We start from the raw sequence: 22,310 nt of genomic DNA on the forward strand, positions 1-22,310 counted from the left end.
CACAACGTTGTTCCATTCTGCTAACACACATTTCTGACAAAAACTAACACGACCTGCTCAAACTAAAGAAGGCAAACTGAAGATGATGACTGGCCTGGCTGAGGAACTAAAACAACAAACCTTCCATCTCCTGTAATATGGAGCAGTGTAGAAACTATAATCTTCACACATGAGGCACCCAAACAACATCACATGACAGTTTGCTACCTGCTTCAGCTCATTTTGGCAGTTGGACAAAGCAAAACACCATCTTTGTTCACTCTTCAATGACAAAAACGTCACGTTTTTTGCAACAGCTTCAGGCAGTTAATGGTTCAACACATCACAGAAATAGTGTGGGTATCAATAAATTAAGTTCTCATAAACACAGCTGGCACACGACCATGCTCTCTAAAAAAAGAAAAGTATATATTTAAATGCATAAAGGCTCCAAATCCACATTTTAGATAATGTGACCTGTTGCACTGGATGGATGATTTCAGTAGTGCCATTATCTACCAAAAATGGTTTCATGCACAACTATTAAATCATACAGAACTGACACAAAAAGGCAAAAAATGAACTGAATCTTAATGACAAATCCAGCACCTCAATACATGTAATTTGTGATGGATTATGAAGTAAAGAATGTCTGTGTTTTAGGCAGGGCTGGTGTCCACTTAAAATTCAGCTGGTAAATGATAAAGCATTGATTATCAGTCATTAGGTTGGATTGAAAATCTCTTCATGTAAGGAGCTCTTGCTATATTTAATAAAAGAGGTGAAAAGTGATGTTTGGAAACTGAACTTATTCCCATTCATGAACACACACACAGACATGAGGCGGTAGATTACACTTGTCACTTTGATGCAGCTTTGACCTTTTGTTCATATCTTGCCAAATCATGTGAAGTAACAGGACCAGGGGGAGTTTGAGAGTTAGATGAGACTATATGGTAAAAATAGCTACAGTCAGGACATGTTGGCTTAGCTTAGGACAAAGACTGGGAACAGGGGGAAACAGCTAGCCAGGCTCTGAGCTTTAGAGTCATTGTCAGATGGATTCTTTTTAGCTTTAAGAAAAAGAAGTGACATTGCTCGAGGCCATTTATCAGACCATAAAGACAAAAGGCTTTGTACAACGTTGTTTCACATATGCTGTAGTATTCTCCAAGACTTGTAAACACCTTTTTAATATGTAAAATCGGTAGAGTTCTCCTTTAAATAATAGTCACGCTACTGCTACTGATGCTGAATACTGCTGGAGGTTGTCGGGCTCAGGCTGCAGAAAGAGACTGAACTGGACACAGTCATTGGAGACACATGAGCAAAAGCCATTGAATCGATGCAGCATTGAGTAACAGTGCTTTGTCCAACTCAATTTAAGTCTATTAAAGTCCTTGTATATATATATATTATATATATATATATATATATATATATATATATATATATATATATATATATAGCTGGAATACCACTGCCTTGATCGGTTAGTTCGTTTGTGTTATTGCTGGGTGCACCATTCCTGCTCCACACTGCATGGATTCTGAAGATTTTTGTCCCGATCAGTCATTTACACCCAAAAACATGAGAAAATAAGCCCCAGGTTCAAAAATCAAAGTGACAAGTGTAAGTGAAGCCACATCACTATTACAATAACTTGTGATATTTCACTTAGATGACACTTTGGGTAAAAATAATGTGTGTTTTTAAATAGGTGCTTGTTTTGCTCAAAATAAGTCAAACCTTTAGAAGCATCTGCTGCTGTGTGAATTGGTATTAATGGATTCTCTAAGCAGGAAAAAAGCTTTTATAATTTACCTTTAATGTGATGCAGAGGACTGTCAGTTGTATTCAGAGCCGTCATGGCAATGCAGGGAGCTTAGTGATACAGGTAACAGCAAAAAGAATAATTTCACATTTTCAACATAATAAAAATTGAGTATTTAGAGACAGATGTACTTTTTGAAAAAAGGTTCGGTTAAAGAAATATCAACAGAACTTTCATTTACATAAGATTGTTTGGCCCCAATTAGAAATATGGGCAACTGACATCAATTCTGCAACTTTCTGAAATTAATTTTACTTGGACGTTGGGAAAAACTGGCTGTACTGCACCAATGTATCCATGCCATAGTACCTAGCACCATCTTAGCCTTTCTAGGCAGGACTGTTTTTTCCCTCCTTTTTTTTATATTTTTATTTAATGACAACAGAAGCAGACAGGGTTCATTTCATCTTGGCTCTAATGATGAAAAAAATGTCTCCTCAGTACTCTGCAGTCTCAGTCTGGGGTATGATCTCTTTAATTCAGCACTTCTTCATGTGCTCGGTTTGACGGTCATGTGAGGAGAAACATGGCTGCTGCAAAGGCAGAAACAGCCACGTGTAGTGATGGAGAAGCAGCAAAAACTGTCATCTCATGACTCCAATATTTTGATGAGATTGAGACACTCATCCAGCTTAATCAGACCAACCACCAGTCTTAAAGTCACGCCAATGAGCTGTTTTGTTTTGTTTTTTTTAATCCATGCTGAAGACAAACTGGGAACTGAAATGAGGGCTGCAGTTCATGAGCCTGGTACACACTCAGTCGGCTGCAGGCTGTTTCACAGTAAAGTCCGAGCAACGTATCTAAGAAGCCCTCCGTGCTGGAAAAAGATAACGTCCATGTCAGTGTCGAACAGTGCGGTGACGAGGAAGGACTTTCCTTGACTGGTCTGCAAGAAAACAGAGACAAATCCTTGATCATGGTGCCTTCATAAACCTGCAGATGCAGTTGATTTACAGTATTTCACATTATCTAACCTTTTCCCATTGTAAGTTCTACAAAAAACAACAACCAGAGGCCTGTACTACGAATCAAGTTACACTAGCCAGGATATCTTTTCATTATCTGGCTTCACTAAACCCAACAACCGCAGTTTTGCTAAGCGGTCATACAATGGTGGTATCAGATGAAACGCTGAAACCTGTAGGTTAATTCAGATAGGGATGTCCAAAAAAATTATATTTAGTAAGTTGAAATATAAACCACATGATCAGATGACTAGAATAGAAAATAAACACTAGAAATAATTTCCAATGAATAAAGTAGGGCTGAGAAATTATTGTAAATAAGCACAAACATTATTGTTTCTTACAAAGTGTTTTTGCTCTTTTGTCTGATGGTGATTTATTCCGAGTTATTGTGAATATGTCATGTAGATAAAAAGTTATAGTTATGTCAGACTGTTTCTGCTGCCAAAGCATAGAGAAGAGAGTTAATGTCTGGTGAGATCAATCTGACTGAAATGTTCATTTATAATCATGGGAAATATTCAACAGGGCGTAGATAAAAGCATCTTTGTTCAATCAAAATGAAGATATAATAGTAGGTATGTGATCATTTAGTGTGATAGACTCTCTCTCTCTGTTTGTTAGAAGCTGTTGTGGACATAAGCAAAACATAAAAATATTGATATTTATTTATTGATGTCTGGATTCTGTAGGAATGATTACTAAGGTTTTCCAGTGATCTGACTGGCCAGTAGTTGGGCTGTTGACAGTTTTTGATCTGATCCTCTGAAGTTGTTCACTAAGAAGTGAACCACTGTCGCAAGACTGAAAACCTGAAGTTACCTCGCTAGTGTCAAATCCTGCTTTGTAGCACAGGCCTCAGATGCCATTCTGACAGTTTGAAGACGCCTAAGCTGTGTGTGACTGTCCTCTCAGCTCGGTGTCGACTGCCTGTTGCCCTACCTTGACAGTCAGCTGCTGCCTCGGACTCAAGCTGTCTGGCAGGACAATGGTGAACCTCTCCTTCCCACTGAGCTCCAGCGAGTCGGCATTCTGCCCGGGCAGGAACTCGAGCGGCATGATGCCCATTCCCACCAGCTGGTTCTTGTGCAACTTCTCGAAGCTCTCAGCAATGACCGCACGTACCCCCTGTCGACCACAGAGAATCAGGTGAATTGCAAAACATGAGCAAAGGTGTGGAGTAACTGAAAACTCCACAAATATGTGAATGTGCCAGTCAGGGTTGTAAAAGTAACTGCTCTTCTATATTACAAACAGGTTATAGAAATATAGTTTTGGGGTTTTATCAAATTCTTGAAAACTGGATACCATGAACAGGTGAAAGGGAGTAAAATGAGAAAAGCTGTTAGTGGTTGTTGATTGTGTGTAGTTTACCAGCAGGTATGGTCCTTTGGCTACCCAGTCCCTGGAGTTTCCAGAGCCATAGTCTTTGCCTGCCAGGATGATGAGGGGAATGCCATCTCTCTGATAGCGTTCGGCTGCCTCAAAGACATCCAGCTGATCAGACAGACAGGAAGAGGACAGGTCGTCAGCAGCAGGTCTGACTTTGCAAAAACAACAAGCTGGCTAGTCCAGGGCCGAACCTGTAGCAGCTGGCAGTGCTAGACACACACGATGCTACCGCTCAAAGGTCACAAGTTAGATCACTGTAACAGCCAGCTTGTGCAGGGATGGTGCTTATATTGACCTCTGATGTGTTTACTTACTGTCTGGCCTGAAGGAATGTGCAAAGTCTTGGGGCCTGATTTGCCTATGAAACGATTTTGGAGCTTGATGCTGGCGAACGTGCCTCTGGTCATCACCGCATCGTTCCCTCTGCGAGCACCATAGGAGTTGAACTCCCGCGGAGTCAGACTGAGTGGAAAATATGCAAAATGAGACGTAAATACATTTGAATATGTGCTGTGACAAAGAACAGCAACAGTGTGACAGTGAGATCACAAAGCTGTGCCACATTTGAATTTTTTAGTCTGGACTTCTCACATCCTCTTCCCACCAAATGATTGAGAATTGTTTGTGAACATGTGCAGAGAGAAACAAACAATCCACACGCATATAAATCTCAAATTTTTAGCAGATTTGCACAAGCTGTTTAACCTCAGCAGCAGTCACAGATTAGCCAGTGGCACTGGTGAAGTTAGTAAATCTAGTCCTCCTTGTATCTTAGTGGGAAGCTGACCGTTTGCTCAGCAGGTACTTGGCAGCAGCGCTGACCCTGGCGATGCTTCCCGCTGGCGAGATGTGGTCCGTGGTCACTTTGTCCCCAAGGAACAGTAAGGCATGAGCACACTCTATCGACTGAGGAGGAGGAACCTCTTTACTCTGAGAGAGAGGACAAGCAGAGGAGAGGTGCTTACTGACTAAACTGCTGATGTTTTTTTGTTGAACTGGTAACAAAAATAGCATTACTTCAATAATGGAAACAAGGAGACCCTCTGTGGTCCACAGAAACTTACCAATTTGCTGAAAAAACATGGCGAGCGGATATATGTGGACTTGTGATCCCAGGGGAAAAGTACAGAATCTGGACAATCAATGTTATTCCAAAATGTGTTCCCTTTCTGGAAGAGAGAGCAACAACACTTAACAATAATTTACTTGACTTGAGGAAAACACAAGACAGACAACAGTGAAGTGAAGATTGTCTCCTCACCTCCATCCTCCCCCTGAGATCTTTAAAAATGGAGGAGATGACTGTGTCCTCCTCAATCTGTTGGACCTCTTCCCTGGACGGCCAGATATCATGAAGATATACCTCCTTCCCCTCCGATGTCACACCTGCATCAACAACAGGAAGTTAGAACAGCTTCACATTTTCAGAGGACAGAAATTTTTCAAAGGACCTTATCACTAGTAAGTAAGGTAATGCAGTAGTTCAGACCTTAAACCATTGCTAATCTGCACTGTTCTTTTTTGACCTGCTCTATAGCTCACATGTCTGCACAAGACACTGAATCATTACACGCTCACTCACTGTAATCAGCCAAATTCCCTAAAATCCCCTGATGAAGCTCAGGTTTTAGAGCAGCTTAAGGCAGCTCCTGACGTGTGTCTTCTTTACCTAAAGGCTCTTTCTCAAAGTCGATTCCCACAGTGCCCGCAATAGCATAGGCCACAACCAAGGGAGGGGAAGCCAGGTAGTTGGCACGCACACAGTCACATAGGCGGCCTTCGAAGTGCCTGTTGCCAGATAAAACACCGCAGGCCACCAGGTCCCCCTAAAACAAAGCATATTGTCAGGATTTGATTCATTTTTATTTCCAGATGCAAAAGGCAAAATGGAGGTTTGTGAGAATCTCACCTGTTTGATTGCATCCACCACACCTTCTGGTAACGGTGCTGTGTTTCCTACACAGGTGGCACAACCATAACCTATCACCTCAAACCTGTCATGTAAAAGGAAAACAGTGTTGTGTAGAGGGATTAAATGATTCAGACTTCTTTTGTGTCTGTGTGTGACAACATTTTCAATGTTTTATAACACACGATAATCGTGTGATAATAAGATAACTGTCTTTGTGTTACAGGTGTATTTGTGTGTGTCTGTGTGCTAACACTGTGTATGCATGCTTACCCCAGCTGGCTAAAGTAAGGCAGGACTCCACTGGTGCTGAGGTAGTGAGTGACCATACCACTTCCAGGAGCCAGGCTGGTCCGGATGTAAGGCTTCACAACAAGCCCGGCCTCCACAGCCTTTTTGGCCAGTAGACCTGAAGAAGAAGAGGAAGAAGGTCACAAATAAATTATGCAAATGTGGATGTAGTAAGTAGCCACACAGAGAAGTTAGTTCAAATCCTCATTTTTTTGTCTCTGTCCTTTTACCTGCAGTCAACATGACAGATGGGTTGCAGTTGTTAGTGCAGCTGATGACAGCAGCGATGACCACAGAGCCGTGGGCCAGCTGGTACTCCTGACCACAGTGCAGGAAAGGGATGCGTGTCTCTTGCTTCTCCTTGGAGATGTGGAAGCCTTTAAAACCCACCTGCAGGGAGACGAAAGAAAATAAATGACTCTCAGCTATCAGGTAACAAAAAGACGTCAACAGTGCATCACACCAGCATACCATCATACTGAAAGTTTTATTGTGTGTTTTTGTTTGTTACCTTCTCATCAAGACAACTCTGGAAATCTTCTTTCATGTTGCTGACTGCTACTCTATCCTGAGGCCTCTTCGGTCCACTCACATATGGCACCATGGAGCTTAGGTTGATTTCAATCACCTGCACAAAGAGCAAGACTTTCTTATGCCACTTCATTTTGCAAATCAGGCCCTCTACTGCAGCTGAATCACCTCTTCTCCATTTCTAATCAAACAAAAAGGTCCCATTCAAGAAGGCAATGACTTTTACCACAATTCACTGTTATACATAAACATTACAGGGCCTCAGAAATACTATTATACCAATTGTCAGGCAGTGCAGCTCAGGTTCACAAGTAAAAATTACCTCAGAATACTCTGGGTCCTCTGAGGGGTCTTCATAGCTTCGGAAAAGTTTTACAGCCTTCATGTAGGACTCCAGCAATTCAAGTTTTTCCTGGGTAAAATCTGAAAAGAAACGTATTTCAGGTTAGGCCTTAACTCTGCGGATAATGCATTAGTGGTATCAACTTTGACAGTTATGCAGTGTACTGTTTTGTAGCTGTGAAGTAGCACTCACTTGTCTTTTTAAAGTGCTTGAGTGTGACTTGGTCTACGGGGAAGAAGCTGACAGTGGCGTTGTACTCTGGGCACATGTTGGCGATGGTGGTTCGGTCGGGGGCTGATAGCTGAGAGACACCAGGTCCAAAAAACTCTACAAACTTCCCAGCGATGCCAGCTTGCCGCAAGTGCTGAAAAATCAAAGCACATAATGCATTACTACTCACATAAGGAAAAGATAAATGTTTTGCCTGTAAACAGTGATGTTACATCTTAAGTTTTCTAACTATATCTGTAAATGTTACTGTAAAAAAAATCTTTCTTGCCAAGTTACTTTTTTGCCTCCCACCATAGTCCTGTGCATATTTTTGCAGGTAAAGGTAGTTTAATAGGTTCATTTCTCATGACACATTCAGGGCAGCAGAGCAGTGTTACCTTGGTGATGCCGAGGACGATGTCTATGGAGGTGGTTAGGGGGTTGATGTTGCCCACTAGTTTACAGCCCACCACCTGAGGAAGAGTCAGAGACACGGGCTGGCCCAGCATCACGGCCTCTGACTCAATTCCCCCAACACCTGGTGGAGGATATATATAAACACTGGAGAATGAATCAACATGAAAGTGCTTGCATAGCAGCTCTTTTACGACTTGTTTTGATTTACATGTTTAGGATGAGTTCTGCTTTCCCTTTACTCTTTATCCTCTGTTTTTCAAATATCTGAACTATATTGTTGTTTCTCATCTCACCTCAGAAAGGTATTAACTATCAGATACAAACACAAACAGAACATTAACATGCACCCACATGAAATAAATTATTTCCACGTCTCAAATGTAATTAGAAGCAAGAGCAAGTTGCCTCAAGATACATTAAAAAAGAGATAACAAAATGTTTTACCCCAGCCCAGGATGCCCAGGCCATTGATCATGGTTGTGTGAGAGTCAGTTCCCACCACACTGTCGGGGTAGATGAAACCATCGCAGACCTGGACCACTCTGGACAGATACTCCATATTCACCTGGTGGACAGCCCCAACATCCGGAGGAACAACGTTCACGTTCTTGAATGCTTTGGAACACCACTGCTCGGTGGATGGAGGGGAAAACGGCAACAGTAAGAAAACATCCAACTCTCATTCATCTCTTGTAGTTTTGTGCTTGACTGAGAACTTTTGACTGAGAGCTACAAAATATTTCCATGAGTCATTGTTGTAAAAGCATCTGACTAAAACAAACTATAAACCGGTTAGAATAAGGATACAACAATACAAAAAAAATTCCACTTGTTTCCACAAACACATTTCTCTCCCTCATATTGTTGGACATGATGTAATAAAACATATTTGCTCTTTTTTGTACCTTAAAGAACTGAAGCCTCTCTTTGTTTCTGATCAGTTCCATTTCCTGATTCTTCAAAGCTGTTTCAGTTCTGTGGAAAAAAGAGCAAATCAACAGTAAACATGCTAAAAGGGGAACTCAGTGTCAATCAGTGATAATATGTTGAGTCATCCATCCTCTGACTTGAACATGTCTTCTATTGAAGGTGCTAAAACTAAGTTGTGGCATTGACTACCATGTGATTCAAATTAATAAGCAAACAAGACGAAACAAATACAGAACTGGTTACATCTAACACTCCTTCACAGAAAGTTAAAATCTGTCCTTTTGCCTCCATTTGCATTAAAATACCCTCATGCTGTACATCAGCCGGTCTGTCCCTCACAACTTACTCAGACACTGGCTTCAGGTGGAAAGGGCAGAGGAGGGGCGTGTTCTCGATCTGCTGGACAGAGGCCGGAGGCCGACCCAGGGGAGGCTGGAGGGTCACTGCAGGCAGCTTTACTACACGAACCCCGCTGGCCTCCACACTGTGAGCCTCCTCTGGACGGAGGCCTGGAGGGTGTGGAACGAGAGGGACCTTGACTCTGGTTTGGGCCATCCCCTCCTCCACCAGGGTTTGGAGCATTCTGTATGGCACTGTGGACAAAAACATTAAGAAAAAGAAAGATCAGTGTGTTTGCTTGACTAATAAATAAAACTCACTTAATGTCTATGGAGAAAATACAAACAGAAACACACCATTTGCTATAATCAATCTGTAATGAGTGGTCTACGATAAGGTCTGTGGGACATTTAGGGTTGACGAGGCTGGGGTCCACGCCGTGTTTGGCAACAGCATCCCTCATGGCTGCTAGGTCCACCATGGCAGGAATACCACTGTCAAAGGAAACCAGAAGAAGAAAAATAATTAAACTCTGCTTCATTTTTGTTCTGAAAAATGTTTTACAGCATAGAGGACTGGCGTTCACGTGAACCCTATAAAACTCACGTGAAGTCCTGGAGGAGGATTCGCGCTGGAGAGAACGGCACCTCGGCTTTATTCTGCTGCTGCTGCCAGTCCAAGAGATTCTGGACGTCTTCTTTTTTCGTGTAAAAGCCATCACAGTTACGAACTGCTGCCTCCAGTAAGATACGGATGGACAGAGGCAGCTTGTCTACACAAAACGAACAAAAAGAGGTACTGATGCTTCATTTCCCTCAGTAAACAAAATGTGGTTAAATGTAACTGTTCATTAAAAGTTCACTTTCCTTTGTACCATCAAATTAGTTAGTACAGGTTTAACAGTAAACAGAGCTCCCCATGCACAGCCAATATATCAGGTACTGGTTGGTCACAGGAAAATTTTAAGTGAAGAGAGATGTCCTTAAAAATCCCACATCCTGCAGATTGTAGTAAAATAAATACCACATGCAAACAATCTGAAAAGAGCTGAAAAGAGGGAAAACATGTTTAAAATCTCTGAAAATCCCTGAACTCACCATATCTTGGATCATTTAATTTCTGTGGATTGAAGAACTTGATCCTGCCATCTTTCAGCGTGTCGATTAGATGACTATATGGGTGCTCTGCAGAGGGGCAAACAAACATTTATCAAAAACAACTCCCACAAGTCAAACGTGTTAACAAGATCAAGACATTTCTAGATATAATCGATTCAAATCTGCTTTTTTTTGTGTCTTGGACAGCGAACCACCTTACTGACATTTACCCAGCAGGGACCTCCTAAAAAACAAAAGGCAGTTCAGGCAAGGATACAGCTTTAATCACCTCTATAACTGAGAGGTGGCCTACATATTTCTGTACTAGTTGCACATCATCCATATAACTGGCTTATTACATACCATGTAGTATTAATGCTTGTTAGAAGCTGAGCAGCTAAGCTAAAAAACAGCCAAACTTCAGATTTAACTGTACTGTGAATAATTTTCTTGGATAAGAAATCAAGAAAAACTTATTGAAAGTGCATTTTTTTAGGGCAGAATATGATGAGAAAGGAGAAATGAAAAATATATCTCTGGTTTCCTTCGTTCTTTATGTATAGTAAAATTAGACCATGCAGGATGTGGTTACCTTACCCTAAAAGATTAAAGGAAAGAAAGATTGCTGCTGGAAATGAAATAAACTGTCACTGTCAGACTGAATGTAAATCACAGATTATCTATCTCCAAAATGGTAGGTTTGTACCCAAAACATGGATGTTGGTGCTGATGCTGGTTGACCTAATGTAAAAACCAAGCTCAGCAAGTACTGAGCCCCTATGGACACAGTAATCTTCTTGGCATTACTCTCTGTCTCTCAACAGGACATCATGCTGTAACTTTGGCTCTCAGGTTACTGGCTTTTGTGATTATTGATACTGAATCTGCATAGAAAACACAGAACTGGCCCCCAAATAATGTCTTAAATATAAAGCACGCTGTGTGGTTTTTAGTTTCCCAGATCCTAAATGTGTATTTACTGAAGAAATACAAAAAGGAAGACTGTCCTCATGAACAATCCCACAACCCTGCAGTCAATCACAAGGGAATGCAGAGGCCCTCACACTTACTTGTAAAAAAAATTGTCAGCACAAGCTAGAACTGGTTCAGTTTAATTCTCACATATCTGATAATAAATCAATGCAAGTGGCACACCAGACTAGAAGACTAGACACACACACTAGAAGCTTCCTGTGTTCCTTATCTGCAGCAATTCCCCTAACCACTGTCACAAGTGGTGGGGCACTGCAGCAAGAACAGTAACACTGCTGCTGAAGATGAAGGCAAATAAATAAACAAAATGCTGTAATTTAGCTCAGGTATAAACTAATTTGAAACACAGCCTTTAACCATAGTTAAATGTTGATATAAGTACAGTGTTCGTCAGCTCCACTGTAGGTGAAAGGCCAAGGAATCAGATTAAAAACCTATGTTCCAGTCGTCTGATATAAATACGGGAACATTTATACAAACATGCTCCTGTATTCAACCTTGATACATTTAACATTTACTGTGGCATTTCGACTCTTGCTTGCCTGCCTGCTGAAATGTCGCTCTAAAATTTTAATTACTCTAATGTTACAACCTAACCTCATATTTTCCTGCATCACCTTCATTATGCACAGCTAGCGTGCTGACATCCTTTAGATAACTCTATGCAAAAACTAAAAGTCATACCCTAATGCAAAGCAGGCAGAGTGGAAAACATACGCTACTACTTGAAATACAACGAAAACACTGGCTGACCATCGGTGAGGTCCCGTGGAGGTAAATCCTTATGGGAACCCGCTTTCACTGATAAAGCAGCAGGGTTATAGTTACAGATGAAAGGGGAAAATCTACACTATAATTAGTCAGGAAAAGTATTACAAAACTGACTCGGTGCTACGCTGTCATTTGAGGTTTTTGCTTTGTGAAAAGAGACAAACGGGTCTTGAATGTAAAGAGACAAAAGCTCGCCTTATTGTACATTGTCTGTCCCTGCGATTAATATAACAGTGAAACAACACACTGCAATGACAAGCGGATCTGATGCAGGTATTATAGATGGTGATGATGACAATGCCGTCTATGAGCACCCATGAAATCAGCTCTGCATGTGTCCTGATGACAAGGTGTGGAAGACCAGCTAAGGATCATGCTGCTAGCGCTCCTCCTTATCGCGAACCACACTCTCGCTACTTATCGTGCTGCTGCCTAAATGTCTTGAGAAGATAATAAAAGGCAAGGTAATTAACACACAATTTCAGCTCAGTTAAAATGCAACTGTGTCATTTAGAGCAGAGCAGAGGCGCCTCTAGCTTGCGAAACGGGCTGATTTAACAGCTTTCGGTTAGTTGTAGAGTAAGGCTAACGAGGCTAGCTACTGTTAGCTTTTCTGTCTCTAACATTTTAACGCCGGTGCACTTTATGTAACGTTAACTAAAAGCAAACGACAGCCCTCCTCAGGGGGTAGGGTGTCTTTTTTATTCGATCCCTGTCTGTCAGGAATGAAAGCCTGGTCGGATGTCGGCTCGCGAGGTAAGGTTACCAGAAGACACCTCTTTACCTTTGACTGGGGAAGTGAGCGCCATGATGACTTCTGAAATCAACACGACCCGTCCTCACGACAGCACTGGCAACGCCGAGTCGGCCAATCAGAGCGCAGATATCTAAAGCCACGCCCACCCACAGATTACTAACAAAATAAAAATAAAAACAATAAAATAAATATTTAAAACACAAGGTCATTAAACTGAGGCAGAGGTGCAAAGTTACTAACTATATGTAGTCAGGAACTGCACTTAAATACCTTTTTTTGGTATTTCAATTTTAATTTTATGAGATTAATATTATTTATGGTCCCTTGCAAATAAATCTGATAAAACTAAAGTTAAATTAAACTTCTACTCCACTCCAATTCACAGGAGAATATTGACAGCACCAATCACTAATTATTTTATAAATTACAAGATTTTTTGCACACAAATCATATACAGAATTTACAAAACATGATGTTTTGTTATAAATTAAGATACCTAATGGTTAAAAACAAACAAAAAACAAGTAGAGCTGTGACAATATATCAACTGACAGAAAATGTATCTATTTTGGTTATTATTATTCTTTTTCATTATTTGAAGAAATTGTGATTGATATTTAGTTTTTTGGCATACTTGTACTTTACTTGAGTATTTCCATTTTATACTACTTTCCACTTCTACTTCACTAAAGTTCAGATGGAAATATTGTACTTCCAGCAGTTAAAATTATATACACATATATACACTATATATATATATATACACTATATATATACACACACACACACACACACACACACACACACATATATATATATATATATATATATATATATATATATATATATATATATATATATATATATATACACACACACACACACTATATATTCACTATATACACATGTCTTCATAGGCGAAGTAATAATTGTTGACAAATTCTGTACATTAATAACGCTGAAAATGTCCTTGTAACTGCTTATAACTACATTACAATGTCATAAGCCATTTAGTAAATATTCATATACTGCAAATTAATGCTAATGTATAGTGTAAGGGACAATTCTGCTGTATAATGAACGCTTTAAAGTAAATTATACTGGTTGTGCCTCACATGTCTGCATAAGTAAGATCTTGAATGTAAGACTTTACTTGTAATGAAGTGTTATTATAGTGTGGTATTGCCACTTCCTTCACCACTGCTCCAGGTGTCATACAAAAGCATTTTTTTTCTTCGTTGGTTTAAACGTGGCAATTGAAATTCCTACGTTTGCACCGGGCAATGAATGCATCGTCATCGTCAGAAAGTTACACAAACCGCTCGTGAAGTAAACACAACGGTTACAGGGGTCGACTGGAAAAGAAAACTGTTTTCACACCACGTTTATTTATGCATTTATGCTATTAATCTGGGGGAAAGTTTGTAGAGACATTAACAACAACGCTGCAGTTAAACACAACCCGTGACCTTTCACCTTTGACAATGTTTGTTCGCAGCAGTAATGGACGGAAGACATGACCCACCTTGCAGCAGAGCAGGCCGTATGAGTTCAACAAAGCAGCCCAGCTTCACGACAGTCACTGTGGAAGGTGAACCCGAGCTACACGACCCCCAAACAGGTGAGTTCAGTCGGTGTTTTCACGTTAAATCTCTGGTTTCTACAGACACAGTCACGTAGCCTTCATTGTTAGCTAGCTAACTCTAACTAGGCAGCGTGAGTACACTGTGTGACATTGCACGTGTTTCCCCGTTTTGGCCACACCAACCGCTGCAAGACAACAATAAAAATGTCAGATTGGACTTGGCCATGCTGTGAAACCGTGCTTGATTTCTAATGTGTGCATTTTATTGCAAGGACAAATCAAAATTTTGCGTTGCTGTCGATCAATCTGGGATGTACGGCTTTGATTACCAGCTGTATATTTCTGTGCACTGTGCATTTCACTTTCAAAAAGCTTGTCTGTACAGTTAGACTTCTCCTTCTTTGTCTATAGCATGAACATAACGTTCTGATAGTAAATATGGCTGCTGTAGTGTAGCATGCCAGTTCTGTGTTAATGCAATCTGAGACACAATCCTCTGCATTCCTCCTCTGTGTGGAGCTCTGATATGTTTGTTGATAACGCAAGGAGTCATTCCCCTCTCAGTTGTGAGAAGTCTGTCAGGTCTATCAGGCTGTGACTTGTACCTTCCAGTATATTTAGCATTGTGCAAATGTTTGGCAATTACATGTTTTGTTGACTTTTGAAGAGAGAATCCGTCAAAACATACAACCCTTGCAGCCAAGAGACATTAAAACGAACCTTTCTTGAAATGTTAATGCATGGTTCTATTTGTCATGAACTTTGGAGGAAAAACAGGAAACTGTAATTGTGTCATGTGAAACCAGTTTCTATAATGCCTTTTGTGGCCAGTTTAGAGAGACTCTGTTCTTGATTTGGCATTGTCACCCACTTTTCCTGCAGATCCCTTCCAAGGTCTGAGATATTTACAGGTTGTCTTCTTGCACACACAGCATGTTTAAGGTCTACCCCCAGATTTTCAGTAATGTTCAAGACTGTTAGGGCCATTCCAGAAGCTTCAGCTTATGTGCCTTGAAGTAGTTCTTGGTGGACTTTGAGGGCTACTTTTGATCATCGTCGTCTTGTATACAGCAGTCTCTTTTCACTGTCTTAACTGACTGCAGGATTTTGCATCTAGGGTTTTCTAGTATTTAGTGGAATCCATTTCTCCCTCTACATGTGTAATGTTTTCTGCACCACTGGCTGTGACACAACTTCACTGAATAACTTTTCCAAATCTCATGTGGGAGCTCCTTGCTTAAGACAAACTAAATACATCAACAGTTCTTTGATTCTAATGCAGCAGCAGCACTGAATTAACTGCAGAGATTTCTTGACAAATTTTATGATCTGAGAATTCAGTGACTCTTTTTTAATTTTATTTTTATTTTGGTACTTGATGAGTTGTTGGTTTTAAATATCCTTGTGTATGTATTTGCATTATGCATAATATCAGGATTACAAAACAAGGACTCATTGTCCCAGTTGCAAAACTGCTTCTCAGTTCAGGACTGCAGAGGTGATAGAAATGATCCTGGTAATTTTAACAGGTCACAACATTTAAGGTTCATTATGTTACGCTGTTGTAAATGAGACACAGCAAGAACAAAAATGTGGTGATAGATATGAGATCATTTCACATTATTTCCAGGTCAGTTGGTTTTCTCATACTACTAAAATGTTAGATTTAATATCAATGGATGATTGACAGAATATTAATTGTCAACAATTTTGATAATGGATTCATCATTTTTTTTGTATTGTCAGGAAAAAGTGCCACTTGTTCTGGTTTTGTAAATGTGAGGATATCAAGGTGTCGACTCATTTTTTGTTGTCTAGTGGTTAATTTAGTTAATCATTATCTTCATAATCTGCCTGTTTTTCTTGATTTATCAAGCGATCATTTTTTGACCCTATAAAATCTGAAAATTGTGAACAGTTGCCATTACATTTTCCTAGAGCAAAGATACTCAGTTTACAATCATATAAGATGATAAGAAAATGAGTAAATCATAAATTAGAGGTTAACTGATGTCAAAAAACTGTAATATTCTCTCACTGTTGACTAATGGTTTCAGCTCTGATCTGTTATTGTAATGTCTTCTGACAGTCATCTAAGGTTCGATTTAATGTTCTTGGTTACAGGTATGATGGCAGTTGGAGGGTTGGTGACTGAGGACACGTGGCTCTAGGCGTGCAGCGCTGCCCTGCCCGGCACCATGCAGCAGAAAGGTGCAATCCAAATTATCGAATGGGAGGACCTGGACAAGAGGAAGTTTTACTCCCTGGGTGTGTTCATGACTTTGACCACCCGGGCCACGGTCTACCCGGCCAGCCTCATCCGAACCCGCCTCCAGGTACAGAAGGGAAAGGCCCTCTACTCTGGAACCTTCGATGCTTTCTTCAAGATCTTGCGAGCGGAGGGCGTGCGAGGCCTGTACCGTGGGTTCATGGTCAACACATTCACCTTAATCTCAGGACAGGCTTACATCACCACCTATGAACTGGTGCGCAAGTATGTATCCCAGTACTCACCCAGTAACACAGTGAAGTCTGTGGTGGCTGGAGGGGCAGCGTCTCTGGTGGCCCAGACCATCACCGTGCCCATAGACGTGGTGTCTCAGCACCTGATGATGCAAGGACAGGGGGAGCATCTAACTCGCTTCAAGGCCAAACCCAAAATGATGCTCGCAGCAACTAAACGCAGACTGACTTTCGGGCAAACACGTGAAATTACAGTGCAGATATTTGCAGCCGATGGATTCAGAGGATTTTACAGGGGCTATGTGGCATCACTGCTCACTTACATCCCAAACAGTGCACTGTGGTGGCCTTTTTATCATTTTTATGCAGGTAAATCAGCACCTCTTCTCAGCTGCTACATGCATATGATGAGACTATGGACTGAAATCTAGTTCAACACTTTATTTATAATATAATAAAACCAAAATATATAAAAACTATGCAAGATGAAAAATTACAACCTTTGAAAAAATGCTAAATTTTCAGCAGAATCTCCAATAAATGAAAACTACTGTTAAAGTATATATTTTGGCTTCACACTGTTTTCATATCTTTTGTATTCCCAGAGCAGCTGTCCTTGTTGGCACCAAGTGAATGCCCCCACCTGATTCTGCAGGCTTTGGCAGGACCAATGGCAGCAGCAACCGCCTCCACCATCACCAACCCCATGGATGTTGTTCGAGCAAGAGTACAGGTAAAAGCTGACAGCCACTATTGTGCACCACATGAATGCTGAAATGATTAGACCTTGATGGGAGACAAAAACACATCTCTGCTTGTTCTTCTTTTTTTTTAAAAAATATTTTGTTCTTTTATGGAGGTTTTCTAAGGTGACTACCATTAGAGAAAGAAGATTATTGTCACAGTGTTCATGGGAGAGTGTAGCTTCTATCCTTAAGTGATACATGTACATGCAAGTGGCTGAGCTGGTAGATGTTTAATGTCTTGATCAAGGAAGGTTTTCCATGCAAACCTGCTTTTGTCACTTGTGCTTGAAGGTTCATTACTGAAGGTGGAAATGGTAGTAGAAATTTCTCAGGACAAGGCAAGGTCCACTTAGTGCAGAGCTTTAGGCCGTATCTCTTAGCTTACATCAGCGGATGGAGTTTGCTCAGTTGTTATCATGTGACACAAATATGGAGCTGCAGTCAAATCATAATGGGTGATTTTATACAGGGAACAGAACATAACTTGTCATACAATAACACAAACTAACCAGTCGAGGCTGTGGTATTCCAGCAACTCTGCTCAGTAAGGTTACTGTTTCTGTCAATGGAGTCTGGTAGCCATATATAGCAACTCACTGATAAATTTTCACAATCATTCAATACATGAGTCACCTTCCTCTAAAAATTGGCACTTTGCATTAGACCCTCCATGCACCGATCTCTCAACACCGAACACAGCTGGAGTCAGCTCCTTTTCTCTGTGGCTGCTCTTACACAATATTACTCAATAGTTTCTCAGTCTGCTCTTGGTTGTAGTGCAGCATTTATTATGTTTCCTTTCTTGACAGGAGTAAACACACATAATGTTATTTCATTTAGTGCATACATTCAGAACAAAGACTGTGTAACAGAACCAATGTTGCATCTAAGCTTTGGAGACAAACTATACACCATAAAATGAGATGACAAAATAATTTAACCACAGGGTCCATTTTATTCGCTTTTGATCGTAAAACACAATTTTCCTTTGTGTGGAGTTTGCCCAGTTGTTAAGGAATTGTAGCTCCATAAAGTTTTAGTTTTCTCAGCTCTGTAAATACTTGTCATTTAGGTTGCCTTAGAAATTGAAATTGAAAAATCACTCTTGACCTTGGAAACAGCAGCTGACAAAGCACTCTCACCACAGGGTCCATTTAGTAGTTATTCTGAGGCTTTTGTTCTCCATCACAAAATAAAACAAATCTTCTGGTGAGTTTATGTCAAGAATGAACTTTCAGTCTCATTTTTTTGTCCAAAATGAAGATGATGTAACACTTCCCTCTCCGTTAAAGGTGGAGGGACGATCATCTGTCATTGAGACGTTCAAGCAGCTGCTGGCGGAGGAAGGCATCTGGGGGATGACCAAGGGGCTGTCAGCCCGCATCATTTCCTCCACGCCCACGTCGGTGCTCATTGTGGTGGGATACGAGACTCTGAAGAGACTGAGCCTGCGAGCTGAGCTGATAGAGTCCAGACACTGGTGAAAGGCCCCATGGAGCCCTCGTGCCAGGCTTCACTTTAGAAGATAACGCAGATCTGTCTCCAGTCTCAGGGGGGTAACTCCTCTACTGTGTCAGCTGCTGCCACAAGCCTTTCAGACTGTGCTGTTTTAATGTGTGTATGATGAGTGCAAGTGGTGATGTTTGTCTTTAGGTACAGTTGAGAGTTACAGGTGTTATTACCTTGCTGTTTTCCACTTGTCAAACATGTATTTTCTGGCCTGTTTTTTTTTCTTTCTGCCAAACTATTACTGTGAAATATGAAGAAAAAAAATGATCCACTGAAAAATTACAGGCTGTTTGTTAAAGGAGAGTAGATAACTAAAGTCATTGCTCCTATGCTGTATGTTTTAACAGCACGTAATGACTCTCCCAGTGTTTTTTATGAATTGATATGGAAAAGAACTCTTCATATGCAGCAAATCAGAGTTTTTAACTTTTACTGTGCACCCTGGCAGCCTAAGCTCGTGAACACATGATGCACGTTTTGAGCGTACTTTCCAGCTGCATTCAGGTTTTAAAAATAGAGCCTCAGGTACACGGCAGTAAATTAGTCTGTATTTTAAGAGCATCTGCAGTGAGGCCAGTCTAATGAGTTTCCAATGTGCCAAAATACAGTGACACAAATGCCTTGTTTCTGCTTTAATGAGCACAAGAAAGAGCAGAGGAGAGGTTGATATCTGAGTGCATTCCAACTAAAGAAAATTTTGTGCAGAGGTTTGAAACATCTGCTCAATCTCACCTTTCTTAAGACGTAAATTAGGAGAGAATGTGATTTGTTGTCATTTAATTACAGCGATGCCATTAAAATGTACAGAAGAAATTAGTTTATCTTATCAAAAAGTGAAACATGAGCTATTTTTCCAAAAGTATCTTTAAAATATGATTGTTCTGTTTACTTACAGAGCAACAAATATAACATTCATCTATAGAGGTCTTTGTGAAACCAGGGACAAAGTTTGTGTAGTTTGATCTGAAGTCTCTCTTTATTGTGGCTTCGTGAAGTCAGTAGTGCAGGTGTAATGATGAATTCTTCATATAGCTAAGTTGAAAAGGCGAGTCGGGCAGGTGTCTCTGCTTCTTTTTGTTCCTGTCTATGTAAAGTGATTGTACAAAACAAAGTGGAACTTGACGACTGAAACAAAAAAAGGTGACATAAGAGGTGTACATAAATGAAATGTTACAGGCTTTAGACTATGTCAGAGAGGTGGGGATCCAGTATTTTCCTCATGGGCCACTTCTAATGTTGGTGATTCTGTGTATTATTTATGCTGTTTGGTGACTGGGGGTCAGATCTGCTACAGAAAGACTAATCACTGGGTCATTTTGCTGTTAAATCGACACAAAACTGAGAGAGATTAGAGGCAGCAGCACCACACCAGCAGACAAAACTAAACTCCAAAGTTGCCTTCAGTGTTAGGTACATCAAGACTACTGTCATGTTAGAAACTGTTACTGCCAGAAAACACATCTCCACGAGGTTTGACACTCTGTGCCCTTTCTTTTATATACTTAAGTGTTTTAGTGTTTGCAAACAGCAATTTTCAGTTTGTACATCATGAATAAGAATGATGGACTCAACATTTTCTTCGCAGTTTCTGAAAAGAAAATCAAATGGACCATTGCCTGTATGGAGGAAGTGCCACACCTGTATTTACCAACTACCTGCTATTATCTAAGAAGCGTTTAAAGAGCAGTTTGATGTGTTTTAAAACATTGAGAACTTGTGGACATGTGATTAAAAGTAATAAAGAATTCTGAATCAGTGTAGTAGTTGGGAACTTGTTTCATGATCTGTGTATCCCTCTATCCACACTTAGCTGGGGGTCAAGTCGTGATGGCAGCAGGTCAAGAAAGGCAGCCCAGACGTCCCTCTTGGCAGCAACATTTTCCAGCTCATCTTGGTAATTCCTAAAGGTGTTCCCAGGGCAGATTGAGTTACCAGTTGGTCGTGTCCAGGAGGCTTCCTAATCAGATGCCCATCTTAATTGGCTCCTTTTGAGGTGAGGGAGCAGCAGCTGTACTCCAAGCTCCCTGTGGATGTTGGATTTCCTTACCCCTGCCTCTGAAGCTGAGCCCAGACGTCTTACAGAGGAAACTTATCCCTGCCGCTTGCATCCCTGATCTCATTCTTAGGGTGTACTACCCAAAGCTGAGCTCCCTCTTCACCTCAACTGACAACAGAAACACAGCAGCATCAGTGTGTTGTGAGGCTGCAGTATACCTGCTCAGCCACTGGATGGAGCAATAGATCAGTACTTTGTGCACACTGCTGCTGAAGCTTTCCTCTGAATTTACATTTCTTCCTTGCCTTTGCCAGATGAGAAGACAAAAGGGTGTAACTGGTGAAACAAAGTTCTGTATGAGCAGGAAAACAGTTCAACTTCTAATGGACCTGAGCATCCAGTGTTGCTATCAATGACAAACATCAGTCATGACATTTCACAAAACACAACATTTCAGATTAGTTCTTGTTCACTTTGTGTCAAAGATCTGCCAGCGCTGAATGCAGTCAGTGTTATTTTTACAGGGTTTAATGGTTTTCTGATGGTTGTACTGCTTTGTTCTCTTACACCCTAGCAAGAATAAATCTTTGGGTGAGTTGCTGAGTCTTTGGAACAAAAATCAGAATATTCTAAGGGACTGTGTGAATATCAGCACTGAATATCTGCTGCGGGATAATTGTGGCTAATATCAGAATCCCACCAGTTAATCCCCCACCACCACCCACACACACACACACACACACTCACACTCAAAACACATACTTTTTAAATAGGCCATCTCTCATCTTCTTCACTCAGGTCCTGAGCTGTCAAGAGATTCATGATGTCTTTTATGACGCAAAAGCCCATTTCAGCTTCACTTCTGGAGTTATTTAAAACACACCGGCTGTATTTTCTTACCTCTGCTTTGAATAATTCTCTTGAAACTTTATCTTGACAACCATTTTCAGACTGCTGTTGCAGCAACTGTCAAAATATTAGTATATATTTTTCTGCTTACTCCTCAGACTCAGGTTTGCCTTCCTCTGTGCACCATGGAGGTTTTTACTTTAAGCCATTATTATTATAGTCAAGACAGGCAGGGAGCTCCTGAAGAGTCCAATATTTTTCAATGTTTATGTGCTTTAGGCAACTTAGATGAGGCACTTCCCAAAATCAGTTTTTGTGTGAAAAAAACAAGTGGAAAATTGTAACAGACTTAGTAAGGTAGTTCTCATACTGTCCGTATTATTATTGTTATTATTATTATT

The 22,310-nt window shown here is 40.7% G+C and overlaps 2 protein-coding genes across 4 annotated transcripts; one reads left to right on the forward strand and one right to left on the reverse strand.

Annotated features, from left to right (window-relative positions):
• Positions 1 to 1,785: 1,785 nt before the first annotated feature.
• On the reverse strand, positions 1,786 to 12,930 carry ireb2 (iron-responsive element binding protein 2). Its single transcript, XM_018675875.2, is given in 23 exon segments — positions 1,786 to 2,702; positions 3,724 to 3,909; positions 4,156 to 4,278; positions 4,488 to 4,635; positions 4,961 to 5,103; positions 5,238 to 5,342; positions 5,435 to 5,559; positions 5,843 to 5,999; positions 6,083 to 6,167; positions 6,356 to 6,491; positions 6,604 to 6,763; positions 6,885 to 7,001; positions 7,227 to 7,327; positions 7,440 to 7,611; positions 7,856 to 7,995; positions 8,319 to 8,502; positions 8,780 to 8,849; positions 9,151 to 9,212; positions 9,214 to 9,397; positions 9,500 to 9,637; positions 9,750 to 9,915; positions 10,241 to 10,327; positions 12,789 to 12,930. Coding segments are annotated over 23 exon segments (2,925 nt in total). The 5' UTR covers positions 12,814 to 12,930; the 3' UTR covers positions 1,786 to 2,591.
• Positions 12,323 to 20,820, forward strand: slc25a44a (solute carrier family 25 member 44a). 3 transcript variants are annotated; one of them, XM_018675884.2, is made up of 5 exons: positions 12,323 to 12,468; positions 14,263 to 14,382; positions 16,471 to 17,178; positions 17,415 to 17,542; positions 18,848 to 20,820. In XM_018675884.2, the coding sequence occupies exons 3-5, from the start codon at positions 16,545 to 16,547 to the stop codon at positions 19,037 to 19,039; spliced, it is 954 nt and encodes a 317-aa protein (XP_018531400.1). In that variant the 5' UTR covers positions 12,323 to 12,468; positions 14,263 to 14,382; positions 16,471 to 16,544; the 3' UTR covers positions 19,040 to 20,820. The 3 variants fall into 3 exon arrangements, 2 of the variants coding, with proteins under 2 accessions (XP_018531400.1, XP_018531399.1); XR_007813939.1 differs by lacking the exon at positions 12,323 to 12,468 and having other exon boundaries at positions 14,044 to 14,382; positions 17,420 to 17,542; positions 18,848 to 18,994; XM_018675883.2 differs by lacking the exon at positions 12,323 to 12,468 and having other exon boundaries at positions 14,046 to 14,382.
• The last annotated feature ends 1,490 nt before the right edge of the window (positions 20,821 to 22,310 follow it).

This window comes from Lates calcarifer, linkage group LG10 (genome assembly GCF_001640805.2).
Source record: "Lates calcarifer isolate ASB-BC8 linkage group LG10, TLL_Latcal_v3, whole genome shotgun sequence".
NCBI classification, from domain to species: Eukaryota; Metazoa; Chordata; class Actinopteri; family Centropomidae; genus Lates; species Lates calcarifer.